This window comes from Chenopodium quinoa, unplaced genomic scaffold, assembly GCF_001683475.1.
Source record: "Chenopodium quinoa cultivar QQ74 unplaced genomic scaffold, ASM168347v1, whole genome shotgun sequence".
NCBI classification, from domain to species: domain Eukaryota; kingdom Viridiplantae; phylum Streptophyta; class Magnoliopsida; order Caryophyllales; family Amaranthaceae; genus Chenopodium; species Chenopodium quinoa.
The window spans coordinates 1377959-1398195 of record NW_018745419.1 but is presented as its reverse complement, the minus strand read 5'-3'; the positions used below and the strand labels follow the sequence as shown (position 1 = coordinate 1398195).

The window sequence follows — 20237 nt, the reverse complement described above, 5'->3', positions numbered from 1 at the left end:
AGTTCTTTAAATTATAAAATGTGAATCGGTTAGCGTGTAATTTCTAGGCGTTGCGATTAATAAAAAATCGAAAATTGTTCAATAAATAATGATGTCATATCTTAGAGAGTTAGAAGTACTACGGATTTGTTATATGGTTATATTTATATCAGTTTAGCTGTACCTATAAGCAATACACTTGTAATCGTGTAAACTTATAAATGATATAGTTGACTAGTAGATTAGTACATAAATACAAATTACTTAATTAGATATGAGTTATGTCTACATGAGTGATTGACTAATATGACTATATGAGCAATTGTCAATTTAGCATAGCTGCATAACAGATTAGCAGCGTACTAGACTATCATACTCGGTAATATACTAATACCATTTCAGTATTTGATCTACTAGACTCAAGTTAAAAGTTACTCTTTCTGATTAACTTGTTAGTCTAATTAAGTAATTACTAATTACTAATTAGTGACTTAAGCCTTAAGGGTAAACCAGTAAAGGATATACAAAAATATAATAATCTTATGTTTCTCATCCCTTTATACTAATAATATCTAACTATGAGAATATGAGATGGTTATATGTTATGTATCTGTATAATCGATTGAAGGAATCAACATTACCTTCTTCTTCATTAATGTTTTCTTTCATTATACAAATCAAACTACTCTGTAATATCTTCATGTATAACTTTATGCAAATATATAATGATAAACGAGTCTTAATTATCAGACTTGTTGACTAATTAAGTATCGAATACCAAATTGCAAATTTCGATGTCACAACAACTCATCAAATCATGATTATGACACTATTAACTAAATGATCAAATCAGAAGCAGATAATAATCTGATAGTAAAACAATAATACATTAATGCACTAAACTTTTATAATCTACTTCATAATAAACTAGTAAGATCAGTATAGCTAAACTTAAATCATAACATGATATGTATTTATAAAATTAATGAGAATTTGCATATAATATGATGCCTCAATATGAAGTGATGAAGTCTCGGCTTGATATAAAACTTGTTAACTAGCAAAAAGTTAGAAAGTAGTACAAAATTTTTTGAAATCAAAAACAGACTCGAACCGTAATTTAGTAAATCTGAAATAAAACCGATCTATATAATGTTAAATCGTAGAAGAACCAAACCCGTGAACGAACCGAACCAGTTATAACCGAACTAAAATAAAACTAAACCAAAAAACAACCGAACCGTTTCCAACCTGAAACTGTTTGAACCGGGATAATAACCATTTACACCGAACCGTTAACAAACCGCAACCCGTCTGCACCGAACCGTTTACTACCTGGAATTTTTACAACCCGCACCGTTTACAAACCGAACCGAATTTAAACCGGGTTAAAAACCATTTACACCGAACCGTTAACAAACCGCAACCCGTCTGCACCGAACCGTTTACAACCCGAACCAAATTTAAACCGGGTTAAAAACCGTTTACACCGAACCGTTAACAAACCGCAACCCGTTTGCACCGAACCGTTTACTACCCGGACCGTTTACAACCCGGACCGTTTACAACCCGAACCGAATTTAAACCGGGTTAAAAACCGTTTACACCGAACCGTTAACAAACCGCAACCCGTTTGCACCGAATCGTTTACTAACCGAACCGTTTATAACCCGAACCGAATTTAAACCGTTCAAGAATAAACCGAAACCGAACCGAACCGATAATTATTTAAACCGTACCGAAACCGACCCGTAAGACATTTGAACCGATTTCAAACCGACCCGATTTCAAACCGAACCGATTTCAAACCGAACCGAAACCGAACTGTCAAACCGTTTTGACAGTGCTATCCATCTCTGATGATCCAAATCCAATTTGACTAAAAATCCCAATATTGGAGCTCAACTCCAATTTTCAATTTTGTTTTCACCTAAGCTAACTTGTTTCAATTATTAAAAAATTGATCCAAAACACCTAATCTAGTAATCATTACTTTTCTTAGAGAATCATTTGGCAATGATATAACCAACTAAATATTAACTAAATGCAAAATTAACATCAAAGGCCAATGAAACAATACAATTGAATTCTAATAAAATTGGAGATGAATTCATATTTTATTCGAATTTAGTCTTTTTTTTTTTCCCGGATCAAATTGATTTGGGGTCAGATCCAAACTCGGTCATTTTTATGTGTAGTGTCATCGAGAATATTTGAATTTTAATCAGGCTAATAATTATACATTGCAATTTCTAATAACCACGGTTAAATTCAACAAAATATAAACCATTTGTTGGTAAATGATCAAGTAGTTAAATTTCTAGAATTGTTTTCAAATTCGGCTTTAGCTAGGGTATATTTTGTTCACTTTATTTTTATTTATAGACTTTTATTAATTATTTTAAAATTAAAAAAAAAATTAAGGGTTATTACAGCTAGCTACCTAAGTTCAATCTATCTATATATATACTAAAATAACAACTGCTTATGTCATCATTGCCTACGTATCACTTTTTTTTTATTTGATTTTTTCCCTCCAAAATATAAGGATGATGTAATTTAATTGAAATTTCTTAATTAAACTGTCGGGAATTGTACATTCATATTTAATTAGAAATTAGTTAGGAAAAATGAGAAAGTTATTTTCTTTCATTACGTGTTAAAAGTCTATGATTCAATTCTTATATTAAAACCGTGCATCGCACGGAGTTAATCTAGTTACAACTAAAATAAGGGTCTGTTCTCTTCAGCTTAACTTCAGTTCAGTTCAACTTCAATCAGTTCAGTTAAACTCTTAATTTCCTTCTCTCATAAAATATTCATTTTAGCTTAGTTCAATTCAGTTCAACTCCAATCATTTCAGTTCAGTTCACTAAATATAAACAGGTCCAACTTTAGGGGACCGGCTAAGTCTAGAACAGGGGGTGCCTTTTCTGGACTGTCGGAACCGATATGCTCATCTCCGAATTCCTCCCTCTCTGTGTCTGTGCAGGACACAATGGTCAGAACGAAACAGACGGCCAGAAGGTCTAGGAGCCGGCGCACTATAGAAGTGTCAGCCGACGAGGTTGTTCCCGACGGGGAACAGAGGGATTTGGAGGAGAGCGGTTCTCATGAAGAGACTCCCTCTACTTCCGGGAGCTCGGGGGTACGAGAGGTAGATGGCGAGGGAGCCGCCTCCTCTAATGAAGTCGGAAATGCTGAGGCCGACGAAGGGTCAAGGGCCGGATCTTCAGGCTCTGACCAAGATAACTTTGCGGCTGACTATCAGCAGCCGCCTAAGGTCGCCGACCTACCCAACCCCAAACGGACTAGGATGCTGCCGGGTAACATTGCCCTACTTAAGAGCGGCTTTAGGGCTTTTAAGGAAAAGCATCCCTTTGTTACAGTATATAGAACACGTTCTTAATATGGAAAGAGATTTTTATGGCTTTTGTGTTTATCCTTTTTAGAGAAAATTACTCCGTAAATAAATTTTTTTTTTCCTTATTTGTTACTCCGTATTTGATAAGGAGTGTACATAAAATATGGCGTTAAGGGAGTCACGAAAAACGGTGATGAAATTCAATCAACCCTAACTAACCCAAAACCTTTAACCTGAAATAGTTGGCATTGCCAATTGAGAAACCAAATTTTAAATTAGAAATCAATTAAAAAACAAAAAAGTGAAGAATCAGAGCTTTGCGATATACATATCATTTTTTTCTGCAAAAAAGCTAGCTTGATCGCCATTTGTTTACAAATAAATTAATTTAATCATTTTAACAGAAACCAGAAGATAATAATTAAAGTGCTTTTAACTATAAGCTCTCTGAAAAGCACCAGTATTAAAGAATGTAACATAAATATATAAATATAATGTTGCATTATAATTTAGTTTAGTTAGTACTCTCTGACATATTAATCAAAAACAGTTCAGTAATTTAGTAGTTATGTTAATTATTATATATTACTAAGTGCTTACAATTAGTAGAAACTAAGTGGAGTAATTTGCTGTCAATAAGAATCAGCAGATATGGCCCAAGATTTTCTGATGACAAGTGGAACTAACACCAATTATTTATTAACTTTGTTGATTTTAAATAAGATAATAAGAGTACTATACAAGTGTACATAGTGATTAGTGATAGTTTAGAGCATAAATTCAGAAACCCTTGATTAATTACACAAATGTGGTAACTGGCCTGGGGTTATTTTCTGTTCGCTACAATTAGGAGTCGTTTGTATAATTATTATATTAGGAATATAGAAAAATATATTATTGATTGCACTCAAACCAACTTTTATTTTAAAATTAAGGGTAAATTAATAGCATCAAAACAATCAAATGACACCGATCTACAAAATATTTCAGAAAACAAATCTTTTTTTTTCTTCTAAAAAACAAGTTGTGAACCATTTGAAATTGTAAACAAATAGGATACATAATTTCGTATTGTGAAGTAATTTGATATTTCTTGCATTATTGAGAACGATATTTTAGATTCGTAACTGTGATTTGGGTTGGATTAATTCGATACTTTGTAATTTACATCAAAATTAAATTGACATTCTATCCATCTCGTTTAATTTGTTATTTTTATTTTGTTGAGGATGTGAGTGATAGGTTTTTTTTTTCTCCTTAATGTTTTACGGAATATACTTGTACTGTAACAAAATTGATTTTGAGTAAGTGAGATTACAATTTGGGACAACTTTATAGGAAAAATAATATGTGAATAATTCAAAAGGTAGTATTATACATGAATTACGAAATATAATTGTAAGCTAGATTTGATTCCTTGAGTTACAATTTGGATATAAATATAAGTAAAGTAATTGGATACATATATATATATATATATATATATATATAGGGGAAGACTCTCGTGAGAATTTTTCTTATATGAGAATTTTTCTTATGTGAGAACACTCTTTATGTTCTAAATTTTTACTCGTATGTTCTAAATTTTAAATTTGATGTTCTAAACTTTTTTTTAGGTGTTCTAAATTAAATCAAATGTTCTAATTTATTACTCACATATTCTAAACCATAAATTAGTTAAGCTTGATGTCATAAATTTTAAATAACTTGTTCCAAACTTTTAACTTTATGTTCTAAATTTTAAAACGTGTGTTCTAAGATTTTTAATTATATGTTCCAGATTTTCTAAGATTTTTTAATTATATGTTCCAGATTTTAAAGCGTATGTTCTATTTTTTTTACTCGTATGTTCTAAATTCTTTACTCACACTTTCTATATTCAATATCAGTTTGTTCTAAATTTTTATTCACATGTTCATAATCTTAAATCAAGTGTTCTAAATGTTACTCATATGTTTAAAATTTCATAAAGCAAATTTTATAAATTTTTAATCACTTGTTCTAATTCTTAAATCAGATGTTCTAACATATTACTCACACAAATGTTCTAAATTATTACTCATATGTTCAAAATTTTAATTTGATTCACATGTTCTAAATTTTAACTCGTATGTTCTAAATTTTAACCCACATGTTCTAAATTTTAAATCAGTTCTCATATAAGTATGAATTCTCACATATGGACCTATTCTCACCGGATCCCTCCCTTATATATATATATATATATATATATATATATATATATATATATATATATATATATATATATATATATATATATATATATATATATATACACTAAATTTGCATGGTCTAGAAATTATTGAACATTAAATTAAAGTAAAAATAAATTTCTTCCAACAAAAAAAATGAAACTTTGGTACTAGATGAGATATGGTGGGTTGAGGATTGTGGGGTAATAAATATAAAAATAATATGCCAGCTAAAATGTAGGGAGGTTCAAAGTGTTTAACCGATCGGAGACAAAAGAAGAATTTGTTGCTTAGTGATGGTGTTCTTCTGCAATTACGACAACAAAGCGTGGGCTTAACTACTTCTTACGTTAACAGCGGCCCAAATTAAGAAATTTACTAATATTAATAGTTAAACTTGAAAGCAATTGGTTAAACACCATTTAATTATATAACAACCTTTTAAGAATCCATATAACAATCTAATATTATATATATAAAGGGGAGTTTTTTCCAGAGATTTTAAAGAGCCACGTAGGATTTTGTAAAAAAAAATAGAGCGCCACATATTTATGTGTGCCACGTAGGATGAAATAAAAACAATAAAATGACAAATTAAATTTTCATACTAATCTAATGATTTATCTAATTATTTCAAATAAAATATGTTAGTCCTTTATAAATTTATTAATTCTACCCTACCATTATCTTTCTACGGTTCAAAGAGCTTTACAAAAAAAATGAAAAATTAAAATTATCATACTAATCTAATGATATTAAAAAAAAACATAATTACAAAAAATCATAATCTAATATTATATATATAAAGGGGAGTTTTTTCCCGAGTTTTTAGAGAGCCACGTAAGATTTAATTTTTACGAGATTATTAATTTCTTTTAGAATTAAATAATTTAACTGACACGTAAGCAAAATTTGCGAATGAGATTATCCAGTTTAAATTAATTAAATATAAAATATTATCTTTTAATATTAGGAGTTTTATCCAAATATTTAACAATTTTTAGCACATAAATATATATATGTAAAAATATTATTTTAAAAATTCAAACAAATCGTGCATCGCACTGGCTTCATCTAGTAGTGTATAATGGAGACTATTGTTATAATGGAGGAACTCTATGTATTTTCTATATTGCGTTGGACTTTGATATAGCTAGAGGAGTGAGAGCCCAAATTGTATTTTGGCTTCCCACTAATTTTCTATAAGTTGTACTACCTCCGTCCCCGAAAGAACGACCCATTTGGCCTAATTTTAGTCCCAAAAAGAATGACCCATTTGCATTAAAATCCCCACCAATTTGCAATAATATTTGTGCGAAATTAGCTTCCCCATGTAAAATTTTGTTTCTCTTTATACTTTTATTACTTTTTTTTCTCTACTTTTTTACAAACCCCATGTAAATTTATCTTTCCAATATACTTTCACTTCTTTTCATTTAACTTTCTTAATACCCGTGAAATCAACCCAAATGGGTCGTTCTTTCGGGGACGGAGAGAGTATGACTTTGTCCGTTTTTGAATAATAATAATAATAATAATAATAATAATAATTAGATCATGCTAAGTTTTCACATAGTGTGTGCATTTGTTTTTTATTAGTACAGCTCTAGCTCATAGGGTCAAAATTGAAAAAAAAAAAAAAAAAAAAATCCAAATGTTGATCCTCCAAGTTTTCACACAACAGTATAATTTGTCGGAGACTTTAAAATTACAAGAAGAATTAATACAAAACCTCCCCACATTCCACTCTTTCTCTCTCCTTCCTTTCCCTTATCATGTCACTTTCTTGCTTCTCTTTCTTTTTTTCTACACAAACAAGCAACCAAACAAACAAAAACAATTACAAAATCAATGAATTTTGAAAACACATCTTCTGTCACTCACTCACTCACTCTCTCCTCTCTCCAATTTAACACAGAATCACATGTAAATTCTTATTACCAGTAGTAATTGTCAACTATTCTTGGGATGGTGTTTCCCACAAGCTTTCAACCCCTTTAATTAAAAAAAAAATATATTAAAAACCCATCTTGAAGAGAGAGAATGATGAAGTGGGTGTGAATTAATTTTTAATATTATTCATTATTTATTTTTTATTTTTTTGCATTTTTTTTGGAGTTATAAAAGAAGCTCAAATTTGGGTTGGTTTGCAAATAATGTCACAAGAAGAATCTAAAGAGATAAAGACAATTGAACAATGGAGATGGTCGGAAATGCATGGTCTTGAGCTTTCAGGCTCTTCAAATAACAGCACTACTCTTAACTCCAATCCTCCTACTCATCTTCAAGAATTCCAAGCTTCAAAGATGGAAGCTACTGATGGCAATGGAAATAGTAATATCAATGCAAAAAGAGATGCACAATCGTCGTCTTCGGGATCAGCTGATAAACCCAAAGAAGGACCGCCTCCGGTTGCGTTCAAAGAGTTATTCAGATTTGCTGATAAATTGGATTGTATTTTGATGGGAATTGGTTCTCTTGGTGCTTTTGTTCATGGCTGTGCTTTACCCCTTTTTCTTAGATTCTTTGCTGATCTTGTTAACTCTTTTGGTTCTTACTCTAATAACCCTGATAAAATGATGCAAGAAGTTTTAAAGGTACACTTCATTTACTTTTTAATTAATCTCTAATCTATATATTTTTTACTCAATTTTTTTTGATTAATTTCTCTTTTTGACAATTTTTTGTAGTATGCATATTATTTTCTTGTTGTTGGAGCAGCAATTTGGGCTTCTTCTTGGGCAGGTAAATTTTTTAATTTGTGATTTTTTTGGGGGGTTTTAGTTCATAAATTTTTTCTCCCATTTTTTGTGGACTAAAATTAAATTAAATTTTGTTATATGATATGGTGTATAGAAATTGCATGTTGGATGTGGACTGGAGAGAGGCAATCAACAAAGATGAGGATTAAGTACTTGGAAGCAGCATTGAGTCAGGACATTCAGTACTTTGATACACAAGTTAGAACTTCTGACATTGTTTTTGCTATTAACACTGATGCTGCACTTGTTCAAGATGCCATCAGTGAGAAGGTACAATTTTATTGTATTTGGACCATATTTCATACACATAATTTTTGTTCTATTATATGGTTGAATTATTGCTGAATATGATGTTGTTTTTGATGAAATTGCAGTTGGGTAGTTTTATACACTACTTAGCAACATTTGTGACTGGTTTTGTGGTGGGATTTACTGCTGTGTGGCAATTAGCTTTGGTAACTCTTGCTGTTGTTCCTCTGATTGCTGTTATTGGTGGAATTCACACTACTACATTAGCTAAGTTGTCTAGCAAGAGCCAAGGAGCTATGTCTCAGGCTGGGAATATCGTCGAACAGGTATGATTTAACGAGATTTTTTTGAAAGTTCTGTTGAATTTGATCTTTTGAGCATGTTTTATGGATAATTTGCTGATCTGGGTATGTTTCATTTGGTACTAATTTGCAGACAATTGTTCAAATTCGGGTGGTTTTCGCGTTTGTGGGTGAATCAAAAGCCTTACAGACGTATTCGGCAGCATTGAAGATTGCCCAAAAGCTTGGGTACAAGAGTGGATTAGCAAAGGGTTTAGGATTGGGAGGAACTTATTTCGTGGTGTTTTGTTGTTATGCTCTACTTCTTTGGTATGGAGGCTATCTTGTTCGGCACCATTTAACTAATGGAGGTCTTGCCATTGCTACTATGTTTGCTGTCATGATTGGTGGAATGTAAGTTTACTATCAATTGTTTCCGATTTTGTTGCAGACTTTTTATAATTGCGAAATTTTGATTAATATTGTACTAATATGGTTAATCAGAGGTTTGGGACAATCAGCACCGAGTATGAGTGCGTTTGCCAAGGCGAAAGCTGCAGCTGCAAAGATTTTTATGGTAATCGATCACAAACCAAGTATTGACCGAATCAAGGAATCAGGAATCGAATTGGAATCAGTTACGGGGCAAATCGAGCTCAAAAACGTCGAATTTGCATATCCATCAAGGGTGGATGTGAAAATTCTCAACAACTTCTCACTTTCAGTACCTGCTGGAAAAACCATAGCTCTTGTTGGTAGTAGTGGATCTGGTAAAAGCACTGTTGTTTCTCTAATTGAGAGATTTTATGATCCCACTGAAGGTAAAAGCAATAATATGTCATTTATTTTCTTACAAATAAATGAAGCATTTTTTCATTGGGTAGTTTGATAATAAATATTTGGTATGCAGGACAAGTATTTTTAGATGGGCATGACATTAAAACATTAAAGCTGAGATGGCTGAGGCAGCAAATAGGGTTGGTGAGCCAAGAACCCGCTTTATTTGCAACCAGCATCAAAGAAAACATACTCCTAGGCAGACCAGATGCTAGCATGGTCGAGGTCGAAGAAGCTGCCAGAGTCGCCAATGCCCATTCATTTATCATTAAGCTTCCTGATGGCTTTGAAACTCAGGTAAGATCAATTTCACCCTTTTCTGAAAAATGTTGTATATCTTTGATACGAATCTTGTAATCGGTTCACAAGGCGGTTGGCTGAGGGGGCGGGCGGGGAGGTGGGTGTGTGATTGTTCTTGCTTAATAGTTGTGGTTTCTGATGTTAATGATAACTCATGTGTTTTTGCACATATTATGGTTAAGAGTAGTGGTCTAAGTTTTAAACTTAGGAACATTGACCAGATATGGTTGTGGATTCGAGGATCTGACTTAGCTATTAATTCTATCTATTCTTGGTCTGAATTATTGTGTCCAATGTTTTCCTGCTTTGTTTAAGTTTTGGCTTGCGTATTGCCCACAATAAAAGAGTTTGCATAAGAAAAGGAAGTAAATAGCGTACAAGTTCGATATATAACAGTGTAAAATTTACCATTTTACACTTTTCTTTAACAATTTAAGGGCGTTGCAATTGTTCCACAAAGAGTTAAATTTTACTGTTAAATAAATAGCTCGAGTCTTTGAATAACCATAAGAAGGGAATAAGAGGATAGTTCATTATTTTATACCTTGGATAAAAGAATATACTAGCCTACTACTAGTATCTCTCATGTTCATTTTTTTTATCATTAATTATTCAATTTCTATGATTATTTTATTTTGTTGTTTTTCATTCCTTATGGAGTACTCCATATTAATTTCATATAACTAGCAAGTAGTAATACTAAAAAGATAGTCGTGAGATAGCCGGACTTTTAGATTCTATTGGTTTATTGCTGTGTTACAGGGACATTTAGATCCTTTTATATACGGAGTATTCGAAAAAATAAAGTTAGGCGTGATTTCTTTCTTATGTAACTCAAAATAATGGGATGATTGGTCAACAAACAAAACCTAACACTTTCTCCCTTTCAAAAAAGTCAATGCAATAGAAGGTGTTTGGTCATGCATTTAAAGAAAAGGTAACATGTCCCAGTCAACAATGCATGTGCAGATATTAATAGCATACTCTTCTGAAACAAGGACCATTTGGACTAGAGCAATTTGTCAGTTAGTATTATATTTCCCACTCACTGCCATTCTTTTACTTATCTCTGTCTTGATTTATTTATTTAATTAGTAATATTTCCTTGCTTTTCTTTTTCTTTTTCATTTTTTGGGTTTAATTGTCAAAGAGAGTTAAGTAAATGTTATACTAAGTATAATTATTGGTGTTTCCACTACAAATTTTCTTCTTCTGATTATAAAACTCCCTCAATTTGAGGGTCTTCGAAGACCGAAAACAGCTTCTTCAAACTTCAAAGCCTTGTTGAATTATTATACAAGTACTAAAATTTTGAAATTCTGTCACCTTAAGTTAAAAGAATTAATAAAATGGTTTGAGAATCAAGCAAGATTCCTTATTACGAAGTTTGACACATTATATGCATTATCAAATATGCTATCCTATTAGCAATGCTTGACAAAATCATGTGTCAATATCTAGTAGAGTTTAGTGCAGTATTTGGGCATATCAGTACCTTAATCTTTTAGAGAAAATATACTTGTATGGTTAATACAATCTTATTTTATTTTTCTGTAGAAAATTTCCTACTGTTGCTGGGAATGAACTAAAATTTTATGTGACTAAACATGGACTATAATTGATTTTGACAAGGAATAGCAACTTTCTGCTTCCAGTTCATTGATTTTACTGTACAATTATTTACTCACCAGTAGGCTTGCTGCGAACTAAATACAAAAAAGTTGACAGGAATTTTGATAAATAAAGTTTGATAAACGTTCTGAAAATGACAGGTTGGGGAGAGAGGCTTGCAGCTCTCTGGAGGACAAAAACAAAGGATTGCTATTGCCAGGGCAATGCTTAAGAACCCGGCAATACTGCTTTTAGATGAAGCCACTAGTGCATTAGATTCTGAATCAGAAAAGCTCGTCCAAGAAGCTCTTGACCGGTTTATGATCGGCAGAACAACTCTTGTTATTGCCCACCGTCTCTCCACAATTCGCAAGGCTGATCTTGTGGCTGTACTTCAACAAGGAAGTGTATCAGAGATTGGAACCCATGATGAACTTATGGGCAAAGGCGAAAATAGTGTTTATGCCAAGCTCATTCGCATGCAAGAAACGGCTCATGAAACAGCCATGCATAATGCCAGAAAGAGTAGTGCCAGGTACTATCTTTGAACAATCGTCTAGGACAATCATCCTATTCAAATTCAAACTAGATATTCCTGCTTTCTGCTGAACATACATCAGTCCTATTTAATTTGAGGAAAGAAAACGTGTTATGGTTATCATTCTCTACTAAATATCAATCTTAAGGATCATGATATAAAAAACTTGCCAATCAAACAAATTGAGAAAAGAAAAGCTAGGGTTTGACATAAAGTTAGAAGCTATGCAGAGTTTAGTAAGTTTTATAAAGAGGAACTTAAAAACTAGTCACAAGAATTATAAAACCCGACAAAAAAAGCTGGAAATTACTTGTTCTGGTTCTGATAAAACAGAAAGTGTAACTTGTGACTTTGTTAGTTATAATAGCTTAAATTGTGTACATCTGAAGTAGTTATGACCTTGTACTTTATCTTGCAGGCCTTCAAGTGCCAGAAACTCAGTTAGTTCACCAATTATTGCACGGAATTCTTCATATGGTCGTTCACCTTATTCACGTCGGCTCTCTGATTTCTCCACTTCTGATTTTAGTCTCTCTATTGATGCCACCCATGGAAGTTACAGGCCTGAGAAGTTGGCTTTCAAGGAGCAAGCCAATTCCTTTTGGCGTCTTGCTAAAATGAATGCTCCTGAATGGCCTTATGCTTTGGTTGGTTCTGTGGGCTCCGTTATCTGTGGTTCACTCAGTGCCTTCTTTGCCTATGTTCTTAGTGCTGTCCTTAGTGTCTACTACAACCCAGACCATGCTTTTATGATCAGAGAAATTGCCAAGTATTGCTACTTACTAATTGGACTTTCATCTGCTGCCCTCATCTTTAACACGCTACAGCATTTCTTCTGGGATGTGGTTGGGGAAAATCTGACGAAAAGGGTTAGGGAGAAAATGATGGCAGCTGTGATAAAAAATGAGATGGCATGGTTTGATCAGGAAGAAAATGAGAGTGCCCGAATCGCTGCTAGGCTTTCTCTTGATGCTAATAATGTTCGATCGGCTATTGGAGACAGGATTTCTGTTATAATGCAGAACTCCGCTCTTATGCTTGTTGCTTGTACTGCCGGGTTCGTTTTGCAATGGCGTCTTGCTCTTGTACTTATTGCAGTCTTCCCTGTTGTCGTTGCTGCTACTGTTCTGCAGGTTTGTTACTCTTTCCTGATTATTTCAAAGTCTCCCCGCCAAAAATTAGATAAATTTAAGGACATGCTTATGCAATTATATATAGTGCTTAAAATTAATGATTTTCCAATATAATCAATGAGAAAATTTGATTAAGGAATATAATACCTGTGCAATTATATAGAGCATGAGTTCCAAGTATGACCCCTCCTACCTTTCCCCTGTGGCATAATCCCAATGCAAAAAAAAAAAAAAAAATGAGCATGTTAATTAGTCTACTTTTCCAGAATAAGTCACAGTTATGTTTGAAAATTGTATATGGCATGCTTGAAAAGATAAAAAGAAGGATTGTGCAACCATCAACTTCCCATGTGATAGTTGCTAAACAAGACAGTAACTTTATCAGTTCATTTAATTTTTATTATTTTTTTATAATTAAGGTGATGGTTCCTAATGTATGTATTAACCTGGTAACAGAAAATGTTTCTGAAAGGTTTCTCTGGAGACCTTGAAGCGGCTCATGCCAAGGCTACACAGTTGGCAGGAGAAGCAGTGTCAAATGTCAGAACTGTAGCTGCTTTCAACTCGGAAACGAAAATTGTTGGCCTTTTCACTAGAAATCTTGAAATTCCTTTACGGCGTTGCTTCTGGAAGGGACAGATTGCAGGTAGTGGATACGGAATAGCTCAATTTGCTCTTTATGCTTCATATGCTCTTGGTCTCTGGTACGCTTCTTGGCTTGTGAAGCATGGAATCTCTGATTTTTCTAAGACAATTCGGGTTTTCATGGTCCTTATGGTATCTGCCAATGGAGCTGCTGAGACATTAACCCTAGCACCCGATTTCATCAAGGGAGGACGTGCAATGAAGTCTGTGTTTGAACTTCTTGATCGAAAAACTGAAATTGAACCTGATGAACAGGATGCAACACTGGTTCCTGAACGCCTTCGTGGAGAGGTAGAACTCAAGCATGTTGACTTTTCCTATCCCACACGTCCTGACATATCTGTCTTCCAAGACATCAACTTGCGGGCACGAGCAGGGAAGACTCTTGCCTTAGTAGGCCCCAGTGGATGTGGTAAGAGTTCTGTGATTTCCTTAGTGCTGAGATTTTACGATCCATCATCTGGGAGAGTTATGATTGATGGTAAGGACATCCGAAAGTATAACCTCAAGTCCCTAAGGCAGCACATGGCATTAGTCCCACAAGAACCTTGCCTCTTTGCCACCACAATATATGAAAACATCAAGTATGGCAACGAAAATGCAACAGAAACTGAGATAATAGAAGCAGCAACCCTAGCAAATGCTCACAAGTTCATATCAGCCATGCCTGAGGGCTACAAGACCCAGGTAGGGGAGAGAGGAGTTCAATTGTCCGGGGGACAAAAGCAGAGGATTGCACTTGCCAGGGCATTTGTGAAAAAGGCAGAGATAATGTTGCTCGATGAAGCTACGAGTGCACTTGATGCAGAGTCAGAGAGGTCTGTTCAGGATGCATTGGACCGTGCATGCTCAGGGAAGACGACGATTGTGGTGGCCCACAGGCTATCAACTATTAGAAATGCCCATGTTATTGCTGTTATTGATGATGGGAAAGTAGCGGAACAAGGATCACATTCACACCTGTTAAAAAACTATCCAGATGGGTGTTACGCCAGAATGATACAGTTACAAAGGTTCTCACACGGTCAGGCCATAGGGATGGCATCAGGATCAACCTCTTCCACACGACCACGAGAAGATGAGGGGAGGGAAAACTGATGCTGAAAAAAGGTGGAAGAATTTCCAAATTTAGTAAAAAGATAGGAAAAGGAAAGGAAGAGGAAAAAAAAAGTATACCCACATATCCCTTCTCATCAGTTTGGAATTCTTGATTTTTGCTGTCATATATAGCTTCTTGTGTATGTGTTATCTAATTTAGCTTATGAAATATAGTAATTTTATCCAAAAGGTTCATCGTTTGGATCCAACTTCCTAGCTATTGTACATGCAACACATCCGAAAGGTATCGATCCGCCCTGATTTGGTCACTAGGATTTAGTACGGGTACAGATTCCACATATATGTAATTCGAGTGATGAATTGTCATATTGATGATGAATACATGAAATGAAGTTTTTAAATGACATGAATATAACACGAGTACTTCGTATTTTGTAGGCGCCTGTCTTTTTCTTCTTTAGAACAAGTCGATCATATTAGGTTAAGTTAGGATAATTAATTAATTATATGTCTTAGAACTAGGTAATGTAATAATGAAGTTAAGGTAGGGATTTGGAATCAAATAATTGGACACTACAAAATCAATTTTGTTAGGTTTATGGGTAAAGTATGACAAAAATTGAGATGGGTTAGGCAGTTAAGAGACGTAACTTTTTTAAGCAACTAAATTTCCATAACGTAATATAATAAATACGAAATATTTGTCTACGAACGTAATTTGACGCTCCATAAGATGAAGTAAAAGACAATTGAAGGAGGGATGCATTACATTATTCATTATTGCACCCATAGAATTTTAGTAAGCACAAAATAGTACAAGTAGAAGATTAAATGAGGAAATTGGTTGTGGGCATGGAAAATAATAAAGGGTAACAGAGCATGCGGAAGAGTGATATAAACGGGGGAGCAAAATAATTTAAGTATTTGGTTTCATTGTGGTGGTTGCACATTCATAATATCACACATGAAAAAGTGAAAGTGGACTCTTAGAAATGACACATTACTAACTTGAAAAATACAAGTAAATTAAAAAGATGGAGTTTCTTTTGGGTTAAAAGGACACAAAAAAGTGGGCTTCTTATAGTCGGGGTGTGCATGAGCCAAGGAGTTTTTTTTTTTTTTTTTTTTTTTTTTTTTTTTTTTTTTTTTAATGAAATTTTTTTGTATACATTCGGTTTACATTAATGTACATCGAGAAGTATAAGGGTAACTTTTAGCTAATTTTAGGGTAATATTTTGCCTTTTTTTAGATAACTTTAAATATGATACAATTTATATGTAAATAGACAATAAGAAAATTTTTATAAAAGTAATTTAAATACATTCAATCATTAATAATTGATTTTTAGACATTTAAAATGTGATTGTTTACTTTTTTTTTAGACAATAAATGTGATTGTTTACTAATGAAGTATAGATAAATTTTTTTCCTCAAAAAAAAAAAAAAAAAAAGTGTAGATAATTTTTATTTGATACTTTTATACATATTGGGGTAACTTTTATACATATCTACTTTTTTTTTTAGACAATAAATGTGATTGTTTACTAATGAAGTATAGATAAATTTTTTTCCTCAAAAAAAAAAAAAGTATAGATAATTTTTATTTGAATTTAGTTATTTTTATACATATTAGGGTAATTTAAAAAAATATAGGTAACTTTTGATCACTTTAGGCTATCGTTATAATGGATGTACAATAATTATTGTACATTCGATTTTTTTTTTTTTTTTTTTTTTTTAGTTTGTGTTTTTTAATTAATTATTTTTTCTTAAAAAAAAAAACAACAACAAAAATTGAAAAGGAGATTTAGATGGAGAAAATGACATTTAAATTATTCTGCTCTTAAAAGCATGCATATGTTTATGCTTTAGATGGGTGTGAGTGGTCCCAAGTGACCACTTATGTTTTAAATTATGAATATAGTGAATTTTTCGCAAATATTTTTTTATTATTTTTATTTATTTATATACATATTTTTTTTTAAATACTAGTAATTCTTTAAGAGCAAAGGAACCTACAACAAAGGATGATCAAATGCGGAAGAGTAATTGTTCTGCCTTGTGCTGTGAATAAAAAAAGTCAGCTTGTATTTTGCTCATTTCGAAATGAGTAAATAAACATAATCTTCCTTTCAAAAAAATAAATAAATAAATATATAAATAAACATAATCTTTGTCTAGAATATACCTATTATTAAATTTACTTTATTACTTGTAGGAAATCATATGGTACCTATGCCCTAATGGTTGTTTCATATTTCTCCTTATTTATAGGGGGTTATTCATCACCACAAAATTAAGGGACAACAAGCCCATTAATCTTGGCATATGTCTATGCCCTTTAATGACGTTATAACTCGGTGGATAATTATTTTGGTGAGTGTACTTTACTAAATTTTGCATTTTGGTGAGTGTACTCAATGACTAATGCCCAGAACCACTTGAATACTATAATAATGTGTGAACTTAGGCTAAGCTAATAACATGTTCTCTTCGGCTTAATTTCAGTTCAGTTCAACTTCAATCAGTTCAGTTCAGTTTAGTTCCTAATTTCCTTCTCTCATAGAATATTCATTTCAACTCTATTCAGTTCAGTAAATCAAAACATACCCTTAAACAGAAATTATTTTTACTAACTAAACTCATTTTCATTAAATTACTGATTGAAACTTATCGTTAATCACCTATATGGGAGATGGTAACTAAAACAAGCCAACGACAAAGATTTCAAATCTTATTGTAGATTATATTATGTCATATTGTAACGACGTGACCCTTCTATTATGGCTAATTTAGATCTAAATGTAGACCATTTCATAAAAGATGACCACTCTTGGGACATAGAAGCTCTGTGGTGGATAGTAAAGTGAGATTGTTATACTGATTCGAGGTACCCTTTCTTGTGGATCTAATTGATGAACTTTGCTTGGGGGTCTCTACTCTCTAGTAATGAGAATTTTACTTCGAAAATTCTGGAATTTGGCTTGCACCTAATAACAATATAAATGGAAATTAGTTAGATTTGGAAGTTAGATATTTCCCCAATATTGTAAATCGTTCTTTGGCATTACTCCATAATGTCTTGCCTACTAGCGAATGTAGAGATATTATTCACATTGCGTAAAACAATTTGACCATTAAAATCTTGGGCATCTGAAGCTAATAAATTACCTGGGATGCCAGCTACCTGTGTAAAGACTAAACAAAATTCCCCAATCTAGTAAAGCATACAAAATTCCAACTTCATAGAATCAGAGAGAAGGAATAGAAATACATCTAAAATATCCTCGTAAAAAAAAAAAAAAAAAAAAGTACTCCCAAGGTTTTGTGTTTTCTATGTTGTGCCCTCATAATCTAAACTTCTACACAGCACCCACAAAGTTTAATACTTCGTATATTATTTAATATATGCCCTTCATAAGCTGTTTTGTTAATGGTAAAAGGAATAGAAATACATCTTTTTTTTTTTTTTTTTTTTTTGTTGGTGTTTAGAGAGCCACAAGGGCGGGTGATGAGAATCGATCCCACGATCACTTGGATCCGGGAGGGGAGCTCTAACCACTTGAGCTATCACTTACTTTCAAAAAATAGGTTTTTCTACATAGTACCCCTAAGGTTTTGTATATTCTATGTTGTGCCCTCCTAAATCTAAACTTCTACACGACGCCCACAAGTTCAATACATTGTTTAATATATGCCCTTCATAAACTGTTTTGTTAATGGTAATTAACGCGTGATTAGGTTAACCATCCACCATAGTTAATAACTAATTAAATTCAAAGGAAATAATATAAATTAAAATAGAAAATTAAAACCCCTTTTGATCAAACCCCACGCATTCCATCTTTTGCCCCTGCTTAATTCAAACCATAAGTTTTTTGCTCAAAAAATCAAAGCTAATTTGGATTGATTAATACAATAATATCTCCAAATTCTTCTTTGCATACGACGAATTGTGGTGCTGAATAGGAGGGGTTTACACTCTTTACGGGGAGTGGGAATTGTGGGTTTTGGAGGAAGGTTGCAGGGAAATGAATTGGTTATGGTTTTGGGTTGCTGTAGAAGTTTAAGAAAGAAATAAGAATGGTGAGGGTCATTAGATGTGAGTTTGGGGAAGATAGTATTGCCAAATTAATCTTATTTCTAACCACTTTTTTTTTAAGAAAAGGTAAAAATATAATACATTGCTAACCATAGTTAATAGTCAATTAAGAGTATTTAATTAACATTATTTTTAAAGAAGGTTAAAACTGATTAATTTAACTAAGGGCTTGTTTGACATCATTTTTTGCTTTTAGTTTCCTGTTTTTTTTGAAAACTAAAAACAAAAAACATGAAACAAGAAAAAGATATTTCCACTTTTTTGTTGTCAGTTTTCAAAATTATCATGATTTTAATAAGTCTAAATAATTTTTGATTCATTATGTGACATATATAATATACTATTTAAAAACAAAAAACTAAAAAACAGAAAACCACAGCAATGTCAAACGAACCCTAAACTTGTGGGTACCGTGTAGAAATTTGGATTTAAGACACAACGTAGAAAACGCAAAACCTTGAGGGTACTATGTAAAAAAACCAAAAAAAAAAAAAAAAAATATGTAAGAGCAAGTTTAGCCCCAAGTCTTAAAACTTGGATGCGACATCATTTTTAGTGATCCCCATTGAAAATGATGTTATCAAATTCTTGTTAACACTTACTGAGACTTACACAAATTTATCACTTTAGTCCTAAGACTTAAATATTTGACATATTATATGTAGAAAAGTGTAAAAAAAAAAAGGATAATAAAAATAAAAGTAAAGTTGGTAAAGTAGGTCCCAATCTTAAGTCTTAACTTGAGTTTTGAAATTTCAAAACTTAACTTGAGACTTGCTTGAGATTTTTAAAGAAAAATGTTAAGTATAAATCTTAAAACTCGAAAATAATGATGTCACTCCAAGTCTTAATACTTGGGGCTAAACTTGCTCTAATATCAAGGACAATTAAAGGATGCCTACTGATGGTAACACTTAACATAACAACCCCCCCCCCCCCCCCCCCCTTTTTCGAGGTTGAGCTACAATATTCTCGCAATGAGGAAGGGGGTGGGGCAAAGGTTAGAGGACATTCAGCCTGCTACGATTAGAGCTGGAATGGTCCAGCACTCAAGCAGGAGTAAAATCAGCAAGACTGTTTGGGGCAGGAATGATCCACCAGTAGTAAAATCAGCTAAACTGTTTGGGTCTAGAACGGTCCAGAAGGAGGCGGAGGCGGAGGCG

The 20237-nt window shown here is 32.8% G+C and overlaps 1 protein-coding gene across 1 annotated transcript; it reads left to right on the top strand.

The window, feature by feature from the left end:
* The first annotated feature begins 7712 nt into the window (after positions 1–7712).
* On the top strand, positions 7713–15381 carry LOC110713512 (ABC transporter B family member 1). The gene is made up of 10 exons (XM_021891958.1): positions 7713–8153; positions 8247–8301; positions 8413–8588; positions 8693–8893; positions 9003–9262; positions 9353–9669; positions 9759–9982; positions 11758–12131; positions 12553–13267; positions 13724–15381. Exons 1-10 carry the CDS (start codon positions 7713–7715, stop codon positions 15008–15010), a joined length of 4050 nt encoding a protein of 1349 aa, XP_021747650.1. The 3' UTR covers positions 15011–15381.
* Positions 15382–20237: the final 4856 nt, after the last annotated feature.